The sequence below is a fragment of the Phocoena phocoena genome, chromosome 19, assembly GCF_963924675.1.
Source record: "Phocoena phocoena chromosome 19, mPhoPho1.1, whole genome shotgun sequence".
Taxonomy (NCBI): domain Eukaryota; kingdom Metazoa; phylum Chordata; class Mammalia; order Artiodactyla; family Phocoenidae; genus Phocoena; species Phocoena phocoena.
The window spans coordinates 12,129,595-12,151,711 of record NC_089237.1 but is presented as its reverse complement, the minus strand read 5'-3'; the positions used below and the strand labels follow the sequence as shown (position 1 = coordinate 12,151,711).

General features: G+C 63.0%; 3 protein-coding genes across 3 annotated transcripts in view; 1 reads left to right on the top strand and 2 right to left on the bottom strand.

Annotated features, from left to right (window-relative positions):
- Positions 1-161: 161 nt before the first annotated feature.
- LRRC45 (leucine rich repeat containing 45) lies at positions 162-7,971 on the bottom strand. Its single transcript, XM_065897687.1, has 17 exons — positions 7,307-7,971; positions 6,768-6,829; positions 6,323-6,393; positions 5,849-6,027; positions 5,446-5,574; positions 4,491-4,603; positions 4,062-4,120; positions 3,693-3,770; positions 3,286-3,421; positions 3,106-3,183; positions 2,897-3,008; positions 2,741-2,811; positions 2,226-2,318; positions 2,024-2,116; positions 1,302-1,475; positions 1,070-1,217; positions 162-799 (listed from the first exon to the last, which is right to left on the bottom strand). The coding sequence occupies exons 1-17, from the start codon at positions 7,524-7,526 to the stop codon at positions 603-605; spliced, it is 2,013 nt and encodes a 670-aa protein (XP_065753759.1). The 5' UTR covers positions 7,527-7,971; the 3' UTR covers positions 162-602.
- Positions 7,972-8,206: 235 nt separating this feature from the next.
- CENPX (centromere protein X) lies at positions 8,207-11,586 on the top strand. Its single transcript, XM_065897937.1, has 5 exons — positions 8,207-8,236; positions 10,814-10,865; positions 11,036-11,089; positions 11,389-11,477; positions 11,572-11,586. Exons 1-5 carry the CDS (start codon positions 8,207-8,209, stop codon positions 11,584-11,586), a joined length of 240 nt encoding a protein of 79 aa, XP_065754009.1.
- Positions 11,587-13,245: 1,659 nt separating this feature from the next.
- The window catches only part of ASPSCR1 (ASPSCR1 tether for SLC2A4, UBX domain containing), a 30,736-nt gene continuing 21,864 nt past the window's right edge, over positions 13,246-22,117 (bottom strand). Inside the window, exons 8-16 of the mRNA XM_065897228.1 lie at positions 19,284-19,423; positions 18,966-19,047; positions 18,534-18,600; positions 18,026-18,088; positions 17,414-17,466; positions 13,989-14,040; positions 13,682-13,751; positions 13,431-13,606; positions 13,246-13,346 (exon numbers count right to left, since the gene is read on the bottom strand). Coding sequence (XP_065753300.1) covers positions 13,333-13,346; positions 13,431-13,606; positions 13,682-13,751; positions 13,989-14,040; positions 17,414-17,466; positions 18,026-18,088; positions 18,534-18,600; positions 18,966-19,047; positions 19,284-19,423 — 717 coding nt within the window. The 3' untranslated portion in view covers positions 13,246-13,332. The remainder of the gene's footprint in view (positions 13,347-13,430; positions 13,607-13,681; positions 13,752-13,988; positions 14,041-17,413; positions 17,467-18,025; positions 18,089-18,533; positions 18,601-18,965; positions 19,048-19,283; positions 19,424-22,117) is intronic.

Sequence of the window (22,117 nt, the reverse complement as noted above, 5' to 3'; positions counted from 1 at the left end):
CAAGCTGCCCCCATCCCCACCTGTCTGCTGCAGTAGCTGGACCAATCCCTACCTGGTAGCAGTTAGAAGGGGTGACCCAGCCACACCTGGAGGGCCTTTCCTGAAGGGCCCAAGCTTGGAGAAAAGACTGATACTGGATAAAGGCACTGGGGCCAAAATGTATCACAAATTGCAAAAGTCTGTATTTCAGAACACCCTGGAGTGAGCGCCGGGGCCTGCAGAACTCATGGTTGTGAAAGGTGACTGAACTGTGGTGGGTGGGGCCAGGAGAGCTCAGGCCTGCTCCCCCAGATCTCCTTCCAACATGGGTCTGTGTTCTCAGGCACATCATTCCTTGTGATTGGGATGAAGGAGTGGGGATGGGGATGGGGCCCTCTCCAGCGAGGTTCTGGACCCCCCGCAGGCGGGCACCCTGGTGGTAAGCTGAAGCCGTCCTGCTCTCACATCCATTCCAGCACTGATTTTCCAAGTCACCGTCTGTAGACCCTGCCTAAAGAGCCCGGACCTACCCATGGCCTGTCCCTTATAAAGAAGGGAGGAGCAGACAAAGACGTCCAACAGATGCCACCTTCCTGCCACTTTCAGATTTTCCCTGCCTCCCCTCACTTTTGGGGGCTCAAGGTCCTCAGGGGGGACCCCTGCACATAAGCCAGAACAGCATTTTGCAGGAAGCTGGCCCTTTGGGCCTCCTCATCCCGGATCCGGGCAATCTCGGCCTGCTTAAGGCGAAGCTTTTCACGGAGAGAGGCATTCTCGCTCTCCCTGTCCAGCAGTGCCTCCCGGTGGTCACTTGCGATCACTGCAAGGGAGGAAGCTCAGTGAGGAAGCGGCTCTGGGGACTGCCTGGGCTCCTGCCAATCCAGAGGTCCGCAGGGGGCCGGCAGGGTGGGGTTTGCTCGGGGTCCCCTGGGCACACACATACCCAGTCTCCCCTACCAGCACCTCCTGGAGCTGAGACCTAGGCCAAGCTCAGCTCTCCAGGCCAGCCTCCTCCTTCTCCTGTGGGATGACCCAGTAAGAAAGGCCCTGCAGAGAAGCCACAGGGGGGCGGGGATGGGGCTCAGCTCGCCTTTCAGCTGGCGTTCCAGGGCCGCCGCCTTCTCCTTCAGCGCTTCCTGGGCTGTCAGCTCGGCTTGCAGGCGGCCATTCTGCTCCTGCAGCTCCAGCCGCACCCTTGTCACCTCAGCCGCCTTTTCTTGGTCCTTGTTGCTCAGCTCCTGCCAGGCAAGGAGGTGGGGGGGGGTGAGGTGGCAGCTGGGGGCACCAGGGGCACCCCTGGGAGCCCTCGATGTCCCGGCTACCTGCTGCAGCTCCTCCAGGCGCCGCCTCAGGCCCTCCACCTGCCGGCCAAGCTGACTGGCCCGCGCCTGGGCATCGGCTACCACCTGCTTCTGCTGCAGGCAGGCGCTCTGAGCCTCGTCCCGAGCCTGCGCCAGCAGCCGCAGCTTCTCCTCCAGGTGAGCCAGGCGCTGCTGCTGCAGGCCCGGGAGAGGGGCTGGTGAGCTGCTTTCTGGCCTGTGGCCCTGAGCTCACGAGAGGAATGAACCCCCCAGCCCCACCTTCAGACAAAGAGGAGCGTATATTTGCAATGTGGAAACTGCCTTGTCACTAAAGTTATAGCATATGTTGCTCTGAATGGGCTCAGCTTGAATGAGGAGCCTCCCCCATGTCCCAGGCTGACACCATCCTGCCCTCTGGCCTCTGGTCCCCTACTTCCACCATGTGGTCACAGGCTGCACATTTGGGCCAAACCCCTTCCCCACCTTGGGGCTGGAGGACATTGGCTCTTTGCGTGGGCGTGGGGGGGGGCTGGATATGGTGCTGATGGGATGAGTGTCCTCGTCTAAGTTTTCTGCACCCCTGGACCTCCTGTTCCCTTGTCCCTCCCTACAGAGTCAGAAGACAGCCTTGGTCTGGCCCACTTAAGCCCAAAGGGCTGTGCAACCCAGGCAGCTCATGCCAACCCCTCAGACCTCTCTCCCCAGTGGGTGCTGCAAGCAGCGGACCGTGGCCCTGGGCTCACCTCCTCCAGGCGGACTTGGTTCTTGGCCTTGATGAGCTCCTCCTCAGCTTGGCTGCGCTCACTGAGTGCCACGGCCTTTGCCCGGCTCAGCTCCTACACCGCAGACAGTGATGGCTGGGCCTGCCCTCTGCCCCTGCCCAGGGACCCCTTCTGGCCACACCCAGCCTCCCTAGGGGAGAGCAGAGCCTGGCGCCCAGCTCACCTCCTCCAGGGACAGCCGCACAGCCTCCAGCCTCTGTACCCTCTCCTGCATGGCCCTCTCGCTCTCCTCCAGGTGGCGAGTCATGTGCTCCACCTGCCCAGGTGTGGGGTGGGGACAGGGCTGGCACGCTGGCTCCCCAGCCTTCCCCTCTGGGATCCCCACCCTGGGGGCAGGTGAATCTTGGGGACTCTGTTACTTCCGAGTGAGGGCTGCCCCAAGTGACCTCACAGGAAGTGAGGATGGACGGCACGTCCCAGTGCTGCACCCCAGGTGGCACAGAGCACATGGCAGCCTGCGCTCTGGCCCCAGCAGTCAGGGTCCCTTCTAGAAACTGGTGGGGAGGTTCTGGGTCTGACATCTACCAGGACTGTTGGAGAAATGCCACCAGCACCCCAAGGTTGTCGAGGGAAGCCTGGCCAGGAGTGCGCCTTGGGGACACCATGCCACACCGAAGTGTCTGCAGGCCCCGATGAAGCGGGGAGAGCAAAGGCCAGACGACACAACTAATGAGGCACCTCCTTGAAGCGCAGGTGTTCCGCGTCCTCCAAGCTCTGCCGGGACCTCTTCTTCTCCAGTTCCAGGCGTTCTGGAAGCACAGGGGAAGAGCGTGGGTAGGACTCCTCTGGGGGCCTTGGTTCTCAGGACCCAGTGGCAGGCCCGTGTGTGCCCACCTTCAGCCTGGACAGCCCGCATCTTCAGCTCAGCTGCCGTGTTGGTCAGCTCCTGCCTGGTCAGGAACAGCTGATCCTGCTGAGATTTCACTTTCCGCTCCAACTCGTCCACCTGGAAAACCGGCACTGAGGGAGGGAAGCTTTGGCCCCTTCCCTGAAGCCCTGCCCCAGGCCTTCCAGGGACCTGCCCCCACACCCTGCCCCCATACCTGGTTTTGCAAAAGCAAGTTCTTTTCATTGGCAGCAGACAAGTCTCTGAGGAGCTTAGACTCCCGCTCTGCAGCTTCCTGGGGGTCAGATGGGGAAAGGGCACCACTGGACACCTGCCACCACGTACCGCCTGCCTACCCCACACCCAACCACCTGCCCATCCAGCCCTCCCTGCCCACCTGCTGCTCCAGCCTGTGCTCCTTTGCCTGCCTCTGTGCCAGGCTCCGCTGTTCCTGCTCTGCGGTGGCCAGGAGCTCCCCCAAGTCCTGGGCCTTCTGCTCTGACAGAGCCAGGGCGGCCTCAGCCATCTGCAGCCTGCAAGGAGGGAAGGGCTAGCCCCACCCCATCCCTCCTCTAGACTCTGCTAAGTCCTTGCTGTTCTCACTCTTACCAGACTATTACCCCAGCTAGCGCCCACCTCCTCCAAGAAGCGTTCCCAGGTTACCATCCCAGCGGTCCCTCCACCTCCTTTGTACACTGGGGACTTGAGTCCTTGTCTGGACAGTCCTCCTCTGCCCTGTGGGCAGGTCTCTAAAGTGTTTTGAAGCCTCCGCACAACCCCGTCCTACTCTCTGCTCCTCCTTACTTGGCCTTGAGAGCGTTGATGATGGAATGCCTCTCGTTCAGGGCTTCCTGAAGCTGCCCCACGCGTGCTGCCGACGCCCTGTGGGCACAGAGGAGGGTTCAAGAGACCGAAACCCTGGCGCCCTCTGGGCCCCTCCCTGCAGCAGCTGCTGCTCCTCACGCTCACGCCACCTCCAGGTGTGGGCTGAGGAAGTCGCGGTGCAGCCCCTAACCCTCCAGCCAACTCCCTCAGTAAACACACCCCACAACCTTGTTCACGGGCAGGCGACGAGGCTCACGTCAGGTCACTCTAAGGCCAGAGTGAGGACCCGAAGCCCGGGTACTCCCAGCGCACCACCTCCCTGCCCCCTGGCCCTAGGGCCACACTCACTTGCTGGTCCTGACCATCTCTTCTCTCTGTCTGTCGATCGTCTCCATCAGGTCCAGAAACTGGGGACAGAGCCAGCCAGAGCCCGGTCAGGGCCCAGAGCCCGCCCACTCCCCACCGTCAGCGGACAGGAGGGCAGACATCCACTGAGGCAGCAGGACACGAAAGGGCTCGGCCTCATCCAAAGGGAGAGTGGCTCCCACGCAGGGAGGCCCAGAGGGGAAGCCCACCTACCCGCCCACCCAGCCAGAGGGCATCAGAACAAGAGGCTGCCTCCCAGGCCTGGGTATTGGCTGCTTGGAGAGGCTCCAGGGCCCAGAAGGAAGGAACAAGGCCATGGCACGGGGGCTGAGGGGGGCCCTTTGTCCATACAGCCAGGGCGGGGCTGGAGTCGGGGCGAGGCCCTGCAGTCAGAGGCGGCACTGTCCTCACCTGTTTGGACTTCTCTTCCCGGAGGTGCCGCACCTCCTTGCTGAGCACGTGGGCGCGGGCCTGGCTTTCCCGGAAGGCGGTCTGCCGGTCCTGGTTGTGATCCATGGCTTGCTCTGTTGGGAAGAGCCAAGTTGTCTACCGGGAGGCCGAGCCCCAGGAGTGGCCAACGGCCAGCCCAGCCCCATGCCCAGAAGACACTGCGCAAGGTGGTATCTCACCCCACAAATCAGACCCCTCAGTGCACTAGCAGGTGAGGGGCTCAGAGGGGGTGGGGGTAGGGACAACAGTGAAGCCAGGAGCCTGGGAGGGGGAACAGGCACACGGGGAGAGGTGGGGAGGCTGCTCAACTGCCAAAAAAGGTGGGCATTTGGGCTCCGCCCCAAAGGCCAAAGGCCAGTGTGTGACTTTTAAGAGGTGAATGGTGTGCTCAGCTCCCATGCTCTGGAAAGGTCCAGGCAGCATTTGGAGAGAGGCCAGCCCGAAGTGGCCACAGTGCCAACTGGGGTGACTCAGAGGCAGGCCCAAGAACCAAGAAGTGGGAGAGGACATGAGTTGGGCAGACCCAGCAGGTGGTGATGCCACACTAGATTGCAACCCAGGCTCGGGCCCTTGGGTGGCTGGCGCTGCCGGTGGGACAACGAGCCATGGGGAGTGGCAGAGTGCTCAGTGGGCTTGGGGCTGAGGAGTCAGGGTCATGACAGGCGGAGGCCGTGGTGCGAGGAGGGTGAGGCGCAGCACCAGGCAGTCGGCGCTCTGCAGGCTCCTGCTGCTGCCTTTTCTTCCCTGGAGCCTGCTCTCACTTCCTCTGTTTTTAACATGCTACCATCGTGATGCCGTGTTTACTTGTTCTGGCCCAAGTCACCCCTCCCTCAGTGGCTGAGTCTCTGACACAGGGAATCAGCTCTATGCCCTGCTCCAAACAGTGCAAGCCACCAGCGGCTCCATGTGCCCGTACCCACGGCTCTGAGGATGTCGCCGGGGATGCTGTTGCCAGCCAGCTCCAGCTTCCACAGGGTTCTGTTGCTGGGGAGACAGTTTACCAGGGCGCGGCCCCCCAGGAGGCCGATGTGATTCCAGCGCAGGTCTGGAGGGAAATCTGGTGTTGCCAGATGGAAAGCACGGGGCGGGGGTGGGAGGGCTGGCCCAGCCTGGAACACTGGTACTCCCTGTGATCGGCCACAGATCAGGAGCCCGGCTCAGCGTGCCCCTCCTCTCCCACCCCCACCCTTCTGGGAGAGGACAAAGGAAGCAGTGGGAGGGCTGAGGAAGCGATGAGATGCAAACCCTCCCCCTTCCCCCCCAGACCAAGACCTCCTGGCCCGGTCTGAGGACGAAGAGGCCAGTGCTGGCGGCCTCACCAAGCTGCTGGAGGCTGGTGTTGCTCTTCAGGGCCAGAGCCAGCTCCTCGGCACCCTTGTGGCTGATCTGGTTGTTGCGGAGGTCCAGCTGCCGCAGGGCACCATTGGCTGCCAGGGCCCCGCAGAAGGCCGCGAAAGCTTCTTCCCACGTGCCCAGGCTGTTCCACTCCAGGGTTAGGCTGCAGGAAGGGTGGACGTGAGGTGCGTGGCCCTGAAGGGCATCCTGCTCCCATGGGGTCCAGCGGGCTTGAGGAGGGGCACAGGCTTGGGTGTCTGGCAGAAAGGCTGGAGGCGCGTGAGTAACTCATACCCGCCTACTCCCCACCACAGAAGACCGGCATGAAGGCGTGAACTCTCATGTTGCAGAACCGTGTCCGCTGGAGCCAACCCAGAACCACGTAGAGAGAGAGCAGGGGCTCGGGGGAGAGCGGGGGCTGGGACCGCCACCCTACCTCTGAATGGACAGCCCCCTACCTCTGAATGGACTTGTTCTGTCGGAGGAGTTTTGCCAGTGCCTCGGCCCCTGAGGCGCGAAGGTTATTGCCCTAGGACAGGAAGAGGCCAGCCAGTCACTCCCCGGTATCCTGAGCTGGGCTCTGAATACCCTCGTCAGGCGGTGGGGGAGGCCATGGCGAACAGAAGGTGTGGCTCCTTTCAAATTCTGCTTTCCCTGCCCGCAGTGGCCTCCTAATGCAGGCTATTTCAGTTTGCTTGTGAGAACATTCTGGAACTCATGTTCCTGCCCTCAGAACACCGACACACGTGCGTGAGACCATGAGCAAATGGTGCGGAGCCTGTGTGCTAAGAGTGCTCACAGACACAGTCTCCGGCCACCATGCAGACCCCTGGTCGCCAGGACACCTGTATCTTCTCTACTCCTGCTCTCAGGTGGCACGCCCCTGAGTGCAGATCCACCCACCTTGAGATCCAGAAACCGCACGATGGTGTTGACACACAGCCCCTGCAGCAGCAGCACGGCCCCTGTAAGAGAGTAGGGCAGTCACTCTCCACCCCTGGTGGCTCCATCTTGGGTCAGCTCCCCACACATAGGGGAGAGACGGCTGTCCCAGTGGCCCCCACCAGCCAAGGTTCATGCCAAGAAAGAGTCACCCCACTCCTGTGTCAGGTTTGAAAAATCCGCCAGGTGTGGAGTCAGGTGGCTTACCAGCACAGCGGGACTCTCCTAAGTCAGGGGACACTAAGGCTTTCCCATTACAGAGAGAAACTGCCTTCTGCTCTTGGGTTTCCAGAGAGGATGCTGCTGCTTGCTTTATGACAGTAAAAGGGAGTAACCTCACAAAGAAGAGATCAGGTGGGACTGAGTTCTCTGCTAGAGATGCTAAGCACCAAGGACTGCGGCATGTGCAGCTAATAGCAGAGCAAAAAGAAGCCAGGGGAGCCCGGCCCCAACACTGAAGTTGGAAGGGCTGCCCTGGGCCGCCGGCCCTTGGTGCCCACCTTCCTCACTCAGCATGCAGTCACTCAGGACGAGCTCCGTCAGCAGTGCCTCCTTCTGTAGCAGCTTGCCCAGAGCCCTGCAGGTGTCCACTGTCAGGCTCTGTGTGGCCAGGTCTAGCCGGCCCTGCGGCAGCTGGTGCATTTGCTGCAGAACAGTCTCCTGGGGCTCGGCCCCGCTCTCCTTGCACAGCCGGCTGTAGGTGCGCCGGAACTCCTCCATGTCCCTGGGGTGCAGGAAGGGCTTCCCGGAAAGCGCCTAGACAGGCCTCACCAGGAGCCAGCTGGGACCGGGAAGCCGGGGAAGGGCAGTACGGCAGGGCCTCTCCCCTGGGGGCCTTCAGAGAGCCCCGGCGCAAAGACTCTAAGTCTTCAGCAGCCAAGAAACGAGGCGCAAACTGAGTTGGTCCAACAGGCGCGAGGCCCCAGGAGGGCAGGGGCGGGTGATTCTCAGCGGACCGCTGAAGCCTGGGACCGAGGAGGTGGGGCGTCCTCGGGGGTGGGGCCTCCAGCGGCGGGGCCGGTCCGTCCGGACGTCGCCCGTACCCCTGGGCTCCGGGCCCGATGCCCCAGCCCTCGCGCCGCTGACCCCAGCTCGCCCGTCGCGGCCGCCGCGCGCCTCAGTATCCAGGAAGAGCAGGGAGCGCCGGGAAGACCTGGCGGAAACTATAACTCCCAGGAGGCTTTGCGGAGGAGGGGCGCTCACCGCGGGCCAGTGAAGGCGAAGGAGCGGGCGCGCGCGGAGGGTCCATTGGCTGGAGGCGGGGAGACGGGGCTCCAGAAGGCGCGCTCTTTGTCGATTGGTTGGAGTCGCGAGGGAGGGTCTCCGGAGGGCGCGCTCAAGGTTCATTGGCTGGGGACGCGGGGGCGGGGCTCCGGAGGGCGCGCACCTTGGTAGCGGTCATGGAGGAAATCGGCGCCGGCTTCCGGAAAGTGAGAGAGGGCCTGCTGGCGGGGCGGGCTGGGGGCGCGGGGCGAGGCCGCTGGGGACGCTGCGGCTCGGTCCCCTGAGTGACCCACGTGCGGATCCTGAGCCAGCCCCCGCGCTGCCGTCGGGTGGCTTATAGGGTGAGCCCATTCCCAGAATCTGGCAATGACCCTCGTCCTGCACACCTTTCGTCCTCCGTGGATGGGATCCCGCGGCCGGGTAGCGGAAGGTTGGGTAGGCAGCCTGGTCTGCGGCAAGAGGGAGAGGGTCTGCAGAAATCGGGCAGGGGTAAGTGCCAGCACAAATGAGGGGAGGCTCAGAGAGGAGCCTGGGTTCCCGCCCCGCGGCTCCGGGATCCGCAGGACTCACCCTAAAGAGTTTAGCGTAGAGCACAGTGCGGCCCAGCTCGCGGGTAGTCTCGGCGCCTGCGTATTCTAAAGCTTCCTTTTGGCCTGTTTCCTATCACGCCAGCACTGTGCTTTGCGTCTCACTTGAGCCAGGCTGGCTTCGTTGCCTGGTGTGCACGTGGCTCTACAAGTGCTTTTCTTAGCAGCACACCCAGCATAGTCAGGCACTGTTACATGCACTTGAAATGGATTAGCCCGTGTAATGCTCAACACCATAGGAGATGGGTACTGGTACTACCCCCACTTGCCAGTGGGAAAGAGGCAGAACTAGGGTCAAACCCAGGCCATCCGCCTCCAGAGTCAGCCCCTTTGCTCTGCACCTGGCAAATGGGGCTCTGGGTGGGTGGGTGGTGAGGTCAGCTGCCTCCCACACCCCGCAGGCTGTAAGTGGTCTGAGTCTCACATTGTTGCTCTGTCTTAAGTTTAGGTGACATTGAGCCCTTGATATCAGGCCTTTGTGGGCAGGAGGGAGAGTCTCAGCCCCTCATGAGTACTTGTCCAGCCAGTCCCCAGTGGGTGTTCTCTCTCTATCACCCAGAATCGTCACTCTGCCCTGGCCTACAAGGGGTAAATAGTGTCAAAGGGAAAACCACCGAGGCAGGGGGTTGTAGGAATCCTCCACTGTAATAGCTGCAGAGGGGAGCACTGGGCTGGGCCTCCTTCATGCAGTCCTGCGCAGCTCTGGAGCCCTCACCCTCAGAGGGCTCTGGCCAGAGCTGGGGTTATGGTCATTACCCATGAGCAGGGCTGTCCCCGGGGAGGGGGAGGGGTCGTGATGCCTCCACACAGTGGGGCAAAGGCTGACCACATCCCAGGTCCCATCCTACCCTCTGCAAGTTTAGGGAACCTTCGCTCCCAGCTGGTGCTGACTGCTTTAGTTATCACGGCAACCCCATGCAGCTGCCCCCCAGCAGCAGCCTGGCCGATTTAGCTCTTCCCCGGGGTCCGGGAGCTGGCGGAGCAGTAGAGCCTTCTGTGCCTTTCCTGGTACCTTTCAGGTACACAGCAAGGAGGGCCAGCAGGTGGCGCCAAGCTCACGTGGTCACTGCTGGGAGGATGAGGCTGCTTCTTTGGTGCTGCCCCAAGTGACTGGTGAGGAGCTCTTACCCTCCTGAGCCAGGGCTTCGTCAGGGTCCGCTCCCTCCACTCTGCTCTCCAGCTTTGCTGAGCTGCACTGGGTGAGGCAGTGCCATCTCCGTGGCTAAGGCTAGAGGCCTGGTGGGTCCCCAGCTCACCTTCCCTGCACGACACCCAGTTTCTCCTGGGCACCCACTGCTGCTGTCCTCCCGCCTCCCCTGGCGCTCTGCTGGCTCCTCATTCGCAGCCTCTTCTGGCTGGTCCCTGCCCTCAGCAACCTCCCTTGGTCCACCCACGTGCTGCCACCTCCCAGATCCTCATTGCCAGCTTCAACCATCTCTGAGTTCCAGCCGCCCACTGGCCGCTCTGCTCGGGCACCTCACGTGTGTCCCTCATGCAACATGTTCCAAGCTGAGCTCCTGAAATGCTGATCCCCAGAATCTATCTCCGCTTAGTGGTGCCATACTTTGGGGCTCAAGCCTCTCCCTTGAGGAGTCTTGGCCTGGACCCGCCCTTGTCCCATCCTCATTGGTCAGGAAGTCCTGCAGATAGTCTGGGCCCTGCCCCATACCTTGACTGCCCATTGACCGAGGAGCCTGGCCCCTCCCCAGCTCTGCGGTTTCCACAGTGCCCTTCCCCATTACAGGAAGATCCGTTTCCACGTGTCGTGTTGTAGGCTCCAGGGAGGGACCTGGGATGGAGCTGACCCAGTGCCCAGAGCAGGGTCTGGCAAAGCCGGGCGGCATTGGTGGTGTGGACAGGCCTGTAAAGGGGCCCAGTGTGGGGAGAGCACCTCGTCCCTGGGGGCAGGAGCACAGGACTGCTCTGGATACCATGAGGACTGGAGCCCCAGAGAGCGGCAGGCAGGCACCTGGGCTGCTCCCACCGGTCTGCCACTTGCATCTAATTTCTGGCCCTCCTGGAGGCACTCACAGGGAGGTTTCTCCCCACTGCCTAATCCCCCCACCCTGGGAGAGCCCCACAGACAGCATTTCCAGCCAGAAATTACAACCCCATCCCATCCAGAACTAAATGCCTAAGGGGTCTGCAGCAGAGGGGCGGGGGTGGGGGCTCACTGACGCCCCCTCCGTCCCTCAGGAGCTGGTGAGCAAGCTGCTGCACTTGCATTTTAAGGACGACAAGACCAAAGGTGTGTGTGTGGTGGGGGGGGGGCCGGGGACTGCTGGGCACCTCTGCAGGGGCCAGAGCCTCAGAGAGGGCTGAGGTCGCCGGCAAGAGTGTGAGGTCAGCAGCAGTGAGGGCAGAGGGGGGCGGCAGGGAGAGGGTGTGTGTCTGTAACCTTCTCCCTTCACCTTGCAGTCAGCGGGGACGCGCTGCAGCTCATGGCCGAGCTGCTCAAGATCTTCGTTGTGGGTGAGCAGAGGGACCCAGCAGTGTTCTCTAGTATCCCACCCAGGCCCGTCCGGACCATTCACGACCGCTTTGCATTTTATTTTTCAGTGGGGTAACCAAGACACATTTTTCCAGTATTTCCCCAAGCACCTAAGCTCCCTGTCCCTGAAAAGCTCCGTGTTTCAGAGGCCCCAATCTCAGCCTTCTGAGCTGTCGGCTGGCACGGGGGTGGGCCAGCAGCCAGGGCTGAGGCGCACAGGGTTTAGGGTTCAAGGCCCCCCAAGCCTTCTCTGCCTCACTTCCCTCCTGCATCACGGCAGAAGCGGCCATCCGCAGCGTCCGGCAGGCCCAGGCAGAGGACCTGGCCCAAGTGGACGTGGAACAGCTGGAGAAGGTGCTGCCTCAGCTGGTAGGTGCACTTCCAGGAACAGGGCCTGGCCCGGGAGACGGGGGTGGGGGGGTGGCTACACCCAGGAGGCTCTGAGCGCTCCTCTCCCCCACAGCTTCTGGACTTCTAGGGGTTTCCACCCTCACTGTGGCCACCGCTCCACGTCACGGCCTCTGGCTTCAGACAGGACAGGAGCTGCTGATCCCCCAAGGTTCTCCTCCAGCTCCCAGGATTGGCCGGGTGCCAGCAAAGCACCACTCTCTTCCCCCTGTCGTCCCCTCTGCCTGCTGCTGATGGCCAGGATGCAGCAGATAGAGGGGTCACTGACAGGATGAGGGCCCTGGCACCTGGGTTGGTGCCCTCCCCTCATGCCCCCCGCCCTCAGGACAGCCGAGCACCCACCGATGTGGGAGAAGCACTCGGTCACCGGGAAGCAGGTGCGGGAGACCCGCCTGCCTGAGCAGGTAGCCTGTGTGTCCTCCACAAACAAGCAGAACAGTGTGGTTCTGCCACCGACATCAAAGCTTGTGTGTCACCTTCTAGCCATCTGATATTCCCCTCAAAAGATGCTTGCCTGAGCTGTATATTTGTTCTCACAAAGCAATGTCAGTAAATCAGAGCCACCTCCCCAGGCACAGCCTCCTGTTGCCATTAATCACCCAAAGTCAAGTTGCTTCAAAGCTGGGAGAGGACAGAATAACAAACAGCATGTGTGAGTGCCCTGCTGTGGGCCAGGCTCAAGAGACTGTGAAATCGGAGCCCTCGCACGTGTGGCTGCTCGCCTGGGACGGTGCCTCTGCCACAGGGCTGCCGTGAGTGTGGTGTGCCACCGGCCCGGCAGGGGTGCTGGTGAGGCAGGGGGAGTCACGCCAGCGGGAAGGACCACCGGTCCCAGGGCCACAGGGCCAGGCAGCTCAGAGCTGCTTGGGAGCCGCTAAAAGCCCAGTCGGGAGGCCTGGCTGCCCTCTGGGGCCCAGCTACCCTCCCCCGCCCAACACAGTACCCACCTCCCGTCAGTTCTGAAAGCTGCTGGGACTCATCAGCCCAGGACAGAAACACCCAGAGGGTCCTGGGCCCGGGGACCATGGGGTCAGGACTCACAGAGCTGGAGGACCTAGTTCGCTGGGGAGGGACGTCTGCCCCTGCTGCCACGGGCACCCAGGATGGCATGGGTGGGGGGCCAGCCCTCCCTCCCTAGTTTAGCCCCGCTGGCCCCTTCTTGCACCCGTTCCCCGCCTCTGCCCCCCACTCCCCTCTCCCCGCTCCTGCAGGGAGTCTCAGGGCTTCAAAGCTCTGGGTGCATGTGGAAGTCATTAGACCTGAGGGGAGAGGCTGGCGACAAGTGCCAGAGCCCGTGCCCCACAGCCACTTTGAAGTGCGCTCAGATGGTGGGGCGGGCGGGGCACCGGGAAACCCCAGGCCAGCCCTGCCCGGTCCCACCGCAGGGTGGGGGCTGCGTCCGCCCCTCTCCTGCCAAGGGCTGGGGGCCCAGCCTGAGATGCAGCCAGGCAGGCGATGCCTGGAGGTCCTTCTCCCTGAACTCGTGTCCTCCCTAGAGTAGGAGTCATGAACAACATCAGTGAAGTAAAAACCAAGGGGCAGGGGGTTCAGGGCAGACACCTGTGCCCTCGTTAAGGAGAACAAGCCCCAGCAAGCAGCCTCCCAGGCCCACGTCACCGTCCAGCCAGGCTGGAGGCCCGTGGCTGGGGACGCGGTGCAGGGGCAGCAGCAGGAGGGGGGCCGTGGGTCAGGACCGAGGGCCCCTGCCCTGGAAAGGACGACAGGAGGGTCTCAAGAGAGGCTTGCATGTTTATTCCCGCTCAGGGTGGGCAGGGGTCCTGTGGCTGGCAGAGTGGCACCTCTGGGCTGGCGGCTCTCACCTCTTGCTGGCTGCAGCGCAAACACATGGGATGACCTCTGGGCCCTGGGCTCCCGCCCAGCAGCCCCTCCCTTCCCGGCCACCCCCCATAGTACCTGGCAGCTTCAGCCACTTGGGCACCTTGCCCAGACCCCTCCTCACTGGCTGGGCCGTCCCAGGGCTGGGCTCAGGGGGGCCCACTGCTCCTTCTTCAGCAGTTGGCTCCAACTCAACGGGCGCAGGGTCAGGGGCTGGTGGCGGGGGTGGGGTTCCAGCAGCCCTGGACATGGACCTGAGAACGAAGGCCGAGGTGCCAGATGGTGGGCACTGCGGCAGCGGGCTCTCCCCACCCTCTGTGGACACTCACCTGGCCACCAGCACGTCAGCTGCAGACGGGGAAACGGTGTGTTCCAGCAGCGTGGGCTCCAGGTAGATGCCTGCAGGAGGCCCAGCCTACCCTCAGGCCACAGAGAAGGGGGTGCCCCTGCCTACTGCTGCTCTGCTCTGGGAGGGGGCGTGACCCAGCCTGAAGCCCCCAGGAGAAGGGTATGGGGGTATCGGGGCCACAGGTCTCCCTCCCAGACCCGAAGTCCCCTGCTCTGGGGCGTCTGATGAGCTGGGATGCGTGGCCCGGGGCTGGTCAGCAGCGGTGGGCAGAGGGGGGCCCCACCCACCTGTTGGCTCCTCAGGTCCAAAGTGCACAAGGGCAGCAGGGAAGAGGTTTGCCTGCAGGGAGGGCAGAGGAGAGCTCAGGGACCAAGTGGGCACCGTGGAGGATGGCAGAGAGGGCCGCACTGCACTTCCATGCTGGCCTCATGGGTGCTGCACCCATAAGGCCCAGGGCTCCGCTGAGGAGGGCTATGGCCCTACCAGGCCCCTCCCACCGCGCAGTCCGCTGCCCAGCTTCACCTGTTCCTCCTCTGGCACCAACCCCGGTGCAAGACAGGCCAGGGCATCAGACCATAGAATCCTAGGGCCAGCCCCAAGCACCAGCTGAACAGGAAGTTCTCGTGGTGTGTGTGCTCTGGCATTTTTAACTACCTCCCCTTCCTGCCCAGTTCCCGGGGTAAACAGTTGACATTCTGAAGGTGGGAACTAAGCTTGGAGGCCCCGGCCCTCAGCAGAGACTGCAGGAGGTCAAGAGGTCAGAGGAGATGCAGACTCACACAGAACTGCATGGGTGGGGGCACGGGTCACAGCCCGCCACGCCCCCCACTCCCCTCCCTCACCTGTGCTGTCCAAAGAACAGAGTGCGGGAGTCGGGGGCACTCCATAGGGACTGACATATGAGCCCAGGTGCACCGGAAGCAGCTAGACTGGAGACAGGAGCACCAGGGTAGGGACCCTCAGTGGCCCCAGCACAAGCGGAAGGTGGGGGGGGGGGCTCTGGGAGCCAAGCTGCTTTGGGAGTCCCAGGCTGAGAGGTGCCTCCAGGCCTACTGCCTTGACCCAAAAGCCCACAGGTGGGTTCCCTGACTCGGCACTGATCTCGCTTGATAAGGAAAAGCCAGTGCCAGCCAGTGTCAAGCCTGTCCTGCAAGGTGGGTGTTGCACTGGGGTCCCCACACCCCTCCCGGAGGCCTGTCCATGGGGCGGGGGTGTGTGTGTGTGCAAGATTTCTGCTCAGGACTGGCTCCACCTGCGCAGGTGTGGGACAAGGACACATCACGTGGCCCCCAAAACACCCCCGGAGGCCTCCCAGGTAGGGGGCTGGACTGTGGTGCAGAGTCAGGGCTGTTGCAGAGAATCCCGAAGCCCTCCAGTGTCATAACCTGCCTCTATTCCCGCCTCTGCACCCGAGGAGGACCATGGCTGTAAGCCCCAAAGCTGGCCTGAGGCAGCAGGAAGGCCACCGCCCAAGGCTCTGTGTCCTTAGCCCTGGAGGAAGGGCCACCGCTGCCAGCTGAGCGCATCCTCTCTGCCCAGCTCTGAGCTCCTGGCGTCTGGGCGGGGAGTATTCACAAGAGGAAGCTTCAAAGGCCAGGCCTAGGCACACTGAGATTGCAGTTGAAGCTGAGGTACAGAGAAGGGCCGTGAACACTCTGAAACCCCACTGTGATGCCTGGAATGATAGCCTGGTGCGGAGAGATGGGCTGCAGGGTGGAGGGCAGCCCCAGGGCCCTGGAGGCACCGGAAGCTGGGCGGGTGGGGAGAGAAACACAGGTAGGACGGTGCCTCAACCTTTCTAGGGTAGCGCAGTGAAGCCAGACCCTGACCCGGCCAACCCGCCAGGCACTGGGGCCACCCACCCAGCGGGCCGTCTGGGAGCTGCAGAGCTTGAAGTCTTGAAGGACCCATTTGGGCCCCTCGAGGCAGCTCCTCTTGAACCTGGCCTCCCTGCCTTTCCTCAGCACCTGCTGGAAGCCCCCTACCTGCCAGCCTGTGTCTCAGGGAATCCCATTGGAAAAGGGGTGAGTGGACAGCATAGAAGACCACCATGACCGCCAGGAGGGAGGGTGTACCCCTCTGCTCAGGCTGACGAGGTCTACATGGATCGTGGTGGTCTTCAGGGCCCACTAAGGGTGATGGAGGGGCTCTGGGCGAGGCAGTGGTGGGGGTGGCTGAGACGGGAGCTGAGTGAGCTCCCTGAGGCTTGGGGCAGCACCAGCACTAAGGGGGCTCAGTCCCAGGAAGCAGGTATGACGTGGGGGGTTGGGGACCTTTGTGTCCACGGACTGGGTCCTCTGCATCCTCCCATCCTTGGCCTCACCCTTTGGCCTCTCCCAACGAATAGTCACTCTCCTGATCCAGTGGCCAAAAAGGGCACTGGGCTGCCATCCCCCACACCCACCCTGAGCTGTCACTTTCTGGGGCGCAGGACCAGCTCCCGGGCAGCCTCCAGGGCAGCCGGCAGCCAGAACGCGGCCCTGCCAGGGACATGAAAGCCAGCAGCTTCCGCGCCCGCGCCTGCTCACCCGCAGGAGGGAGGAAGCCTTCCTTCCCTGAGCCCTGCCAGCTCTCTGATCGCGGGCGGGCAGGGACGCCACTCCGAGCAGAGGCCCCACGGCTCCAGGGCGAGCTGACGGATGAAAGGAGACGGCTGCTGGTAGCGGGGGCAGAGTGTCACCAGGAATCAGGCCACGTGGGCGGGACAGGCAGCACCCCAGGGTTCCTAATTGGAGGGGGGTGCCTGGACGCTGGCCCCTCTCCATCCCAAAGCATCCTCCAAATTCAATGTTTATCAACAGGCTGGCCAGCGAGGGAGTGGGGAGGGAGGGAGGGCGGGTGGGGATAGAAGAAGGAGGCCCAGTGCCTCTGGGGCTCCCGGGGGGCTGCAGACGGGGCCTGAGAAGGGGGAGTGGGGGCGGGGTAAGCACCCTGCTCCCACCAACCTTGACTCCTTTCCTTGGTGGGCTTCCAGCCTCTCTGCTGGTCTGGCCCCATCCCCCCATGACAGTGGCAGTCCTGAGCAGCAAGCAGACCCCCTTGCCCCAACTCAGACCTCTGCAGGGCCTGCTGGCCACTTAACAAAGGCCAGCCTCTGTTACTAATTAAAATATCTGAAGACACTTTAAGAGGAAACCATTAGGCTAGAGGGCTGGGGAGGCCTCAGGCTGCTCTCCTGGGGTGAAGGGACAGGACATTCCTTCTTGCTCTGGACTGCGGCCCAGCAGGGCACCGGATCAACGCTCCTCACCCTGGGAGCTCTAGGGGCCTCCAGCTAGCAGGGAGGGCCCACCACGGCATTCCCAGAGGAGGCCACAGGGCCCAGGGGAAAGGCAGGGGCAGGGCAGCAGGCCTGGCAGCAGCCCCTCCCGTCTGGGCAGCTGGCCACCTGCAGCCGAGGCCTCTGACCCTTGGCCCTTAAGGGGTTCCCCTAAGCAGCCCCACCTGCCAGCCCCTTCTCATCCAGACCCAGGGGCAGTCCTGGCTCAGGACGGTAGCAGCCAGCCGGGCAGGCCCGTCCCCACCGGGGCAGGAGGCAGAGGAGGCTGGAAAGCCCCACAACTGACCTCAGCAGCACTCTGCTCCCTCCTAGTCCACCCTCTAAAAGGCCTTATCATACTCCCGACTGCGGCCTCACGCTCCCTCCTGGGCAGGTGCCCCTCCCGGGCCAGCCTAGCAACACCCACCAGCCAGCCAGGCAGGCAGGCAGTACCTGAAAGAGGGTCAGCGTGTGGTCGTCCAGGATGGTTTTTGGAGGAGCAATGACTGCGGAAAGATGGTTGTCTGCGCTAGGAAACGCCTCGCTCCCCCCATCACCCCCCCATCCCTTGCCCATGCACCCCCTGCCCCAGGACAGGCCTGAGAGTGAGCACGAGGCCTGGGCCATAGGCCTCAGCTGAGGGATTTCTGAAGTACCCCTCAGCGCACATCCCCCTGTCCATCACTCTACTGCTGCAAAAACCCAGCAAGAAGCTGGGAAGAGGGCCTCGGGCGGACTCACCTGCAAGGGGACACCTGCCCTTCACAGTTCCTTGTGCAGCCCTGCAGCCTGACCCTTCACTACCCAGACGCCCTCCAAAGGAAGCCAGCAGCTCGCCCCTGTGCCCCCAGCCCCTACAGCTCCTGGCCAGGTGGGAAGCAAAGGGCACAGGGGCGCTGAGCAGGGTCAACCTCCCTCCCCAACTTCCCCAGTCCCGGACTCATGCTCGGACACCGGCACAGGACCTGCCTGCCCCATGATGCCGTTTCTGTGGGAGAAGCTGCTTCAAGCCCCAACTGGGAGGTGCCAGGGCTGCTGAGCAGGAGGTCCCAAAAAAGCACTTACACAGGTAGAACGGCAGCTTGGGGTTGCCCAGGTGGCTCCTCACGAAGTCCCGCAAATCCCCCACTGCAGGAGGAAGGGTGGGGTGAGCAGGGATCCCACACTCAGACCCACTCCAGGGCCGGGCCCCCTCTGCAATGGGATGAGCCAGGTCCAACCTGTGTGCAGACCCGCTCCCCAAGGTCACCAAGAACCCCACTCAGAACTGGTGGCACTGCTGCCTTCCTTCCAGGTGAGCTGCAGCCCCAGGCCAAAGACCCCGCTACTGGGTGTGGGGGAGACCTGGGTCCACCCTTCTCTGGGTGCCCCTCTGTCCCACCCATGCTCAGAACAGATGGGTGCACGGGGCCACCCAGTCCCACGGGTACTGCCCGGCTGGTCTGCCGAGCCTCCAACGTGAGCCGGTCCCCAGCCCTGCACCCGCTGCCTGCCCCATGGCCCAGAGGGAAGGAGCCTGGAAGAGCTCATAGGGCGCCCCCACCCTCCTGGATGCCCAGACGGGGCTGCTCACCGGTCTCGCTGGGGCGGAAGAAGCCCTGCAGGATGTAGCGGTCAGGAAACAGGACCCTCAAGACCACCTAGGCCAGGACAAGCCAGCTTGTCAACAGGACAGCTGGAGTCCAATCCAGGCATCCACACCCCTGGGCCCACGATGGCTAGGTCCCCCGGCCACACCAGGCCAGCGCCCCCTCACCTTGGCTGCCCCCTAACACTCCTGGCCCCATGGGCTGGACACAAGGACCAGTCAAGTACCCACGTGCACTTGTGAAAACACACTGATGTTTTTCATCTTAGAATGGGGCTGCCTGGCTCATTAACGAACCACGGCCGTGTAGGCCTGGGCTGAAGTACAGGAGACCATGGCCAGTGGCTTGTGGGCTGCAGGAGCCATAGGAGGCCCCAGTGCAGAGCCATGTGCAGTCCACCTCCTGCCCCAAGGTACCTTAGGGTAGCGCTGCAGCTTCTCCTTCATCTGAGCCTCTCTGAAGGCCTTGGTCACCAAGGGGGCTTCTTCCAGGCGCTTCCTGGGGTGGGGGGGTGGGGTAGGGGGTGGCAGTGGTGAAGGTCCCAAGTCTCCCCAACCAGAGCAGAGGCCCCACACCCGCTGGACTCTGGGTTTCTCCCTCGTCCCCCTGGACTTCGTGAGCTGCTCCCCAACATAGGGCCAGACAGGACTAGGAGCCCCCTGCCTGGGACCCCTCACCCTCTGAGGTGCTGCCAAGGGCACGGGTGTTTCTGAAGGAGCCAGGTGCACACCCACCGTTCACTCTTGAGCTGGGCCAAACGTCTTCTGACATCATCCACGGTCACTTCGAAGAACTCGTCAGGCAGCTCTGCAGGCCAGGCCTGGAGCAGCACCTCCAGGTCAGGGTGGCACACCACGGGGTCTCGGTCCACTGGCTAGGCAGGCAGAGGGCTTGGCTGATGCAGGTCCCGGGAAGGGCCCAGACCCCCGACCCCAGGGGGCTGGGGTGGCCTTGCAGACCCCGGCTGAGCCATGTGCTGCCGGCCCCGCCTGTTAGCCCATGGCCAGGGCCGGGTCTCCGTGATGGGGCACGGGACAGCCGAGCCTGTCCAGGACTGGAGCCCCTCCCACCATGCCTGCCTGCTTAGCAACACTGACACTGAGACCCTCACTCACCAACAGGGCACATGGCCCTGGGGTCTTGGCTTAGCCGGGTCAGCTGGCACCCTGACTGCTGGGGGGGTACTTGGGCAGTGGGTGAACAGCAGCATCTCTGTTCACTTCCTGTCTCCGTGGGGGCTCCTCACGAGCCCCAGGGAGCTACCTGTTATCAGAGTCTCCCAAGTGGGGAAAAAACTTGGGGAGCAGTGCCCTGGTCATGGCCATGTCAGCGGTTCCACGGGAAGGGCAGGAGAAGCGACAGACCCCAAATTACAGATTTGGCAAAAACCGGCCAGCTGCTGGCCCTATGGCCAGGCTGACCCCTCCTCCCTTCTCTGGGGGAGCAGCTGGCCCCACCCTCTGCCCACCGTGGGGACACAGGAAGGGACAGCGTCTCTCCTAATTGGCAGCAATGGAGAGGGAAATTATAAGGCAGGGCCTGCTCTGCTTGCAGTGCCTCCGGGTGGGTAATTGTAGCGGGTGTAGCCCAAGTGACTATGTGGGGAGACACCTTCGCGGCGCTGAGGCCGCCCATGGAGCCTGGCCCAACAGAGGTGTCCAGCTGCGCCGGCAGGGCCCATGCCAGGTCCTGCCCTCCCTCGCACAGAACACCCACAAGCCGTCTGGGGTGAGGTCACTTCTCTGCCTTCTGCTCCCGCCTGCCCCCTCCTCCCCGCCCCAGCCTGGCACCGAAATCCCACCTCCTGCCTTCAACACTCAGAGCCGGGCTCAGCGGGCTTCTCCGATCATCCCTTCCTGCGCTCCGGCCCGACCACAGCCCCACCCACTCTAGAGGTCAAACTCACCGACCTGGGGCTGGTCGAGGGCTGAAGCTGCCCAGTGCACCTGCCAGGTGTCCCAGGGCTGCTCCCCCAGCCACACCCGAGGCCTTGACTGCCCAGGCCAGCAGGTCTCTGCCATTCCTGAGTGCACAGCTGCGTCACTCCTCGTAATGAAGGGAGGTGGGTTCTCGCCAGGAAGCCCCACTGATCTCAAGGCACTGTGGCAGGGTGGCCAGGAAGGGCTGGCTGAGGCCCGGGCAGTGGGGTCTGTAGGTGGCTGATCGAGGCCCCTGGGGGCTGCCCCCTCAAAGCCACAACCCTCCTGCGGCCCACAGGCAGTCCACACCAGAGCTTTTTATAACAAGATGCCAGGCTGCCCCCCACAGCCACGGCGCCTGCATTCCAGAAGGGCTGAGCACTCGCCTGGGCTCCTGGGGGAGGGCGAGGGCAGATGTGGATGTTCCGGAGCTAGGCACCGCCGTGTCCACGAGTGCCAGGCCCCCCGGCGCTCGAGCACAAAGCCCACAAGCCAACGAGCAAGCTCTGGGACCTCCCTGTCCCAGTCCCGCCCTCCGAGGACCCAGTTCTGGACACATGAGTCACCCAGAGAATCCAGCAATTGGGTGACTTGTGATCCATGGCCTGGAGCTGAGCCTGACCATGAGACAGGCCCCCTGATCCCCCGGGGGCATGGCTGGGGAAGCCCGACCCTAAGTGCACGGGGCCACTCTGGCCTCCTTATCCTCCTGGGTACTTCCAGTGCACAGCCCAGGGGTAACCTGGAGGACTGCAGACTGCTAGCACTTCCCACAACCCTCCCACGACTTCCAGAACAGGGACGCAAGTGACACCAGCTGCTGGCTTCACGCTGCTCAGGAGCCACTGACTTTCAGTCAGAAAGTGAGCAGACAAAAATCTCTCTCCGTGTTGGATCTACCTTCGATTCACACCCCTCCTCCCATGCCTCAGCTCTGCTCCAGAAGCCCGTTTGTCTGTCCAAGAGCAGCCAGGAGCCGCGGTCCCACACAGGAACCAGAGCACTGGGAGAGAGCCACCTCAAGATCCCACTCTCTCATTCTCCTGCACCGCCCTGCGTCTTGGGGACCTCCCTGCTCCTGGGCAGAGGAGCCAGGGGTCCGAGCAGCCCCTGCTGCCCATCAGAGCCCAGGGGCCAGACCACCCAAGTCCCAGAGCTGCCGCCACGACCAGACCCCAGGCGGTCCCTGTCCCATGAGAACAGTGGATATCCATGGCTGGGCTGGTAGGACGGACCACCCTGTCCTACCAAATGACCGAGGGAGAAGCCAGGGGGCTTCAAACACCTCCACGAGGCCTGCCCAGCAGATATTTCCACCGCAAAGAGGAGAGAGACCAGGAAAGGAGGAGTAGGTCTGACCGCTCCACATGGGAGGAAGTAGGGCAGACACGGCACCAGCGGAGGCCAAGCCCTGGCCCTGCTCACTTCCAATGCTCTGCCGGCAATCTAGCCCTCATTTGCTGTTCCTTTACCCGCCGCTCCTTGGTCATGGGCAGTTATCATGCACAGCTCCCATCCTAGGTGGATTTATGGAGATGTTTTTGGATGGAGAATAGAGATCTAGGATGAGACACCATGAAGAAAAAAAAAAAAACGTATACAGTGGCCACTGTCAGAGGGCCTCAGCGCCCTCACCATGGGGACTGGGT

Excerpts from the sequence above, each read along its gene's own strand:
- CENPX (XM_065897937.1), top strand. The coding sequence starts at position 8,207 with ATGGAGGAAATCGGCGCCGGCTTCCGGAAA. Across the intron at positions 8,237-10,813 it reads TCGGCGCCGGCTTCCGGAAA|GAGCTGGTGAGCAAGCTGCT; the intron begins GTGAGAGAGGGC and ends TCCGTCCCTCAG. Across the intron at positions 11,090-11,388 it reads GCTCAAGATCTTCGTTGTGG|AAGCGGCCATCCGCAGCGTC; the intron begins GTGAGCAGAGGG and ends GCATCACGGCAG.
- LRRC45 (XM_065897687.1), bottom strand. The coding sequence starts at position 7,526 with ATGGAGGAGTTCCGGCGCACCTACAGCCGGCTGTGCAAGGAGAGCGGG. Across the intron at positions 4,604-5,445 it reads CGACATCCTCAGAGCCGTGG|AGCAAGCCATGGATCACAAC; the intron begins GTACGGGCACAT and ends TCTTCCCAACAG. Across the intron at positions 3,009-3,105 it reads ACTTGCTTTTGCAAAACCAG|GTGGACGAGTTGGAGCGGAA; the intron begins GTATGGGGGCAG and ends CCGGTTTTCCAG.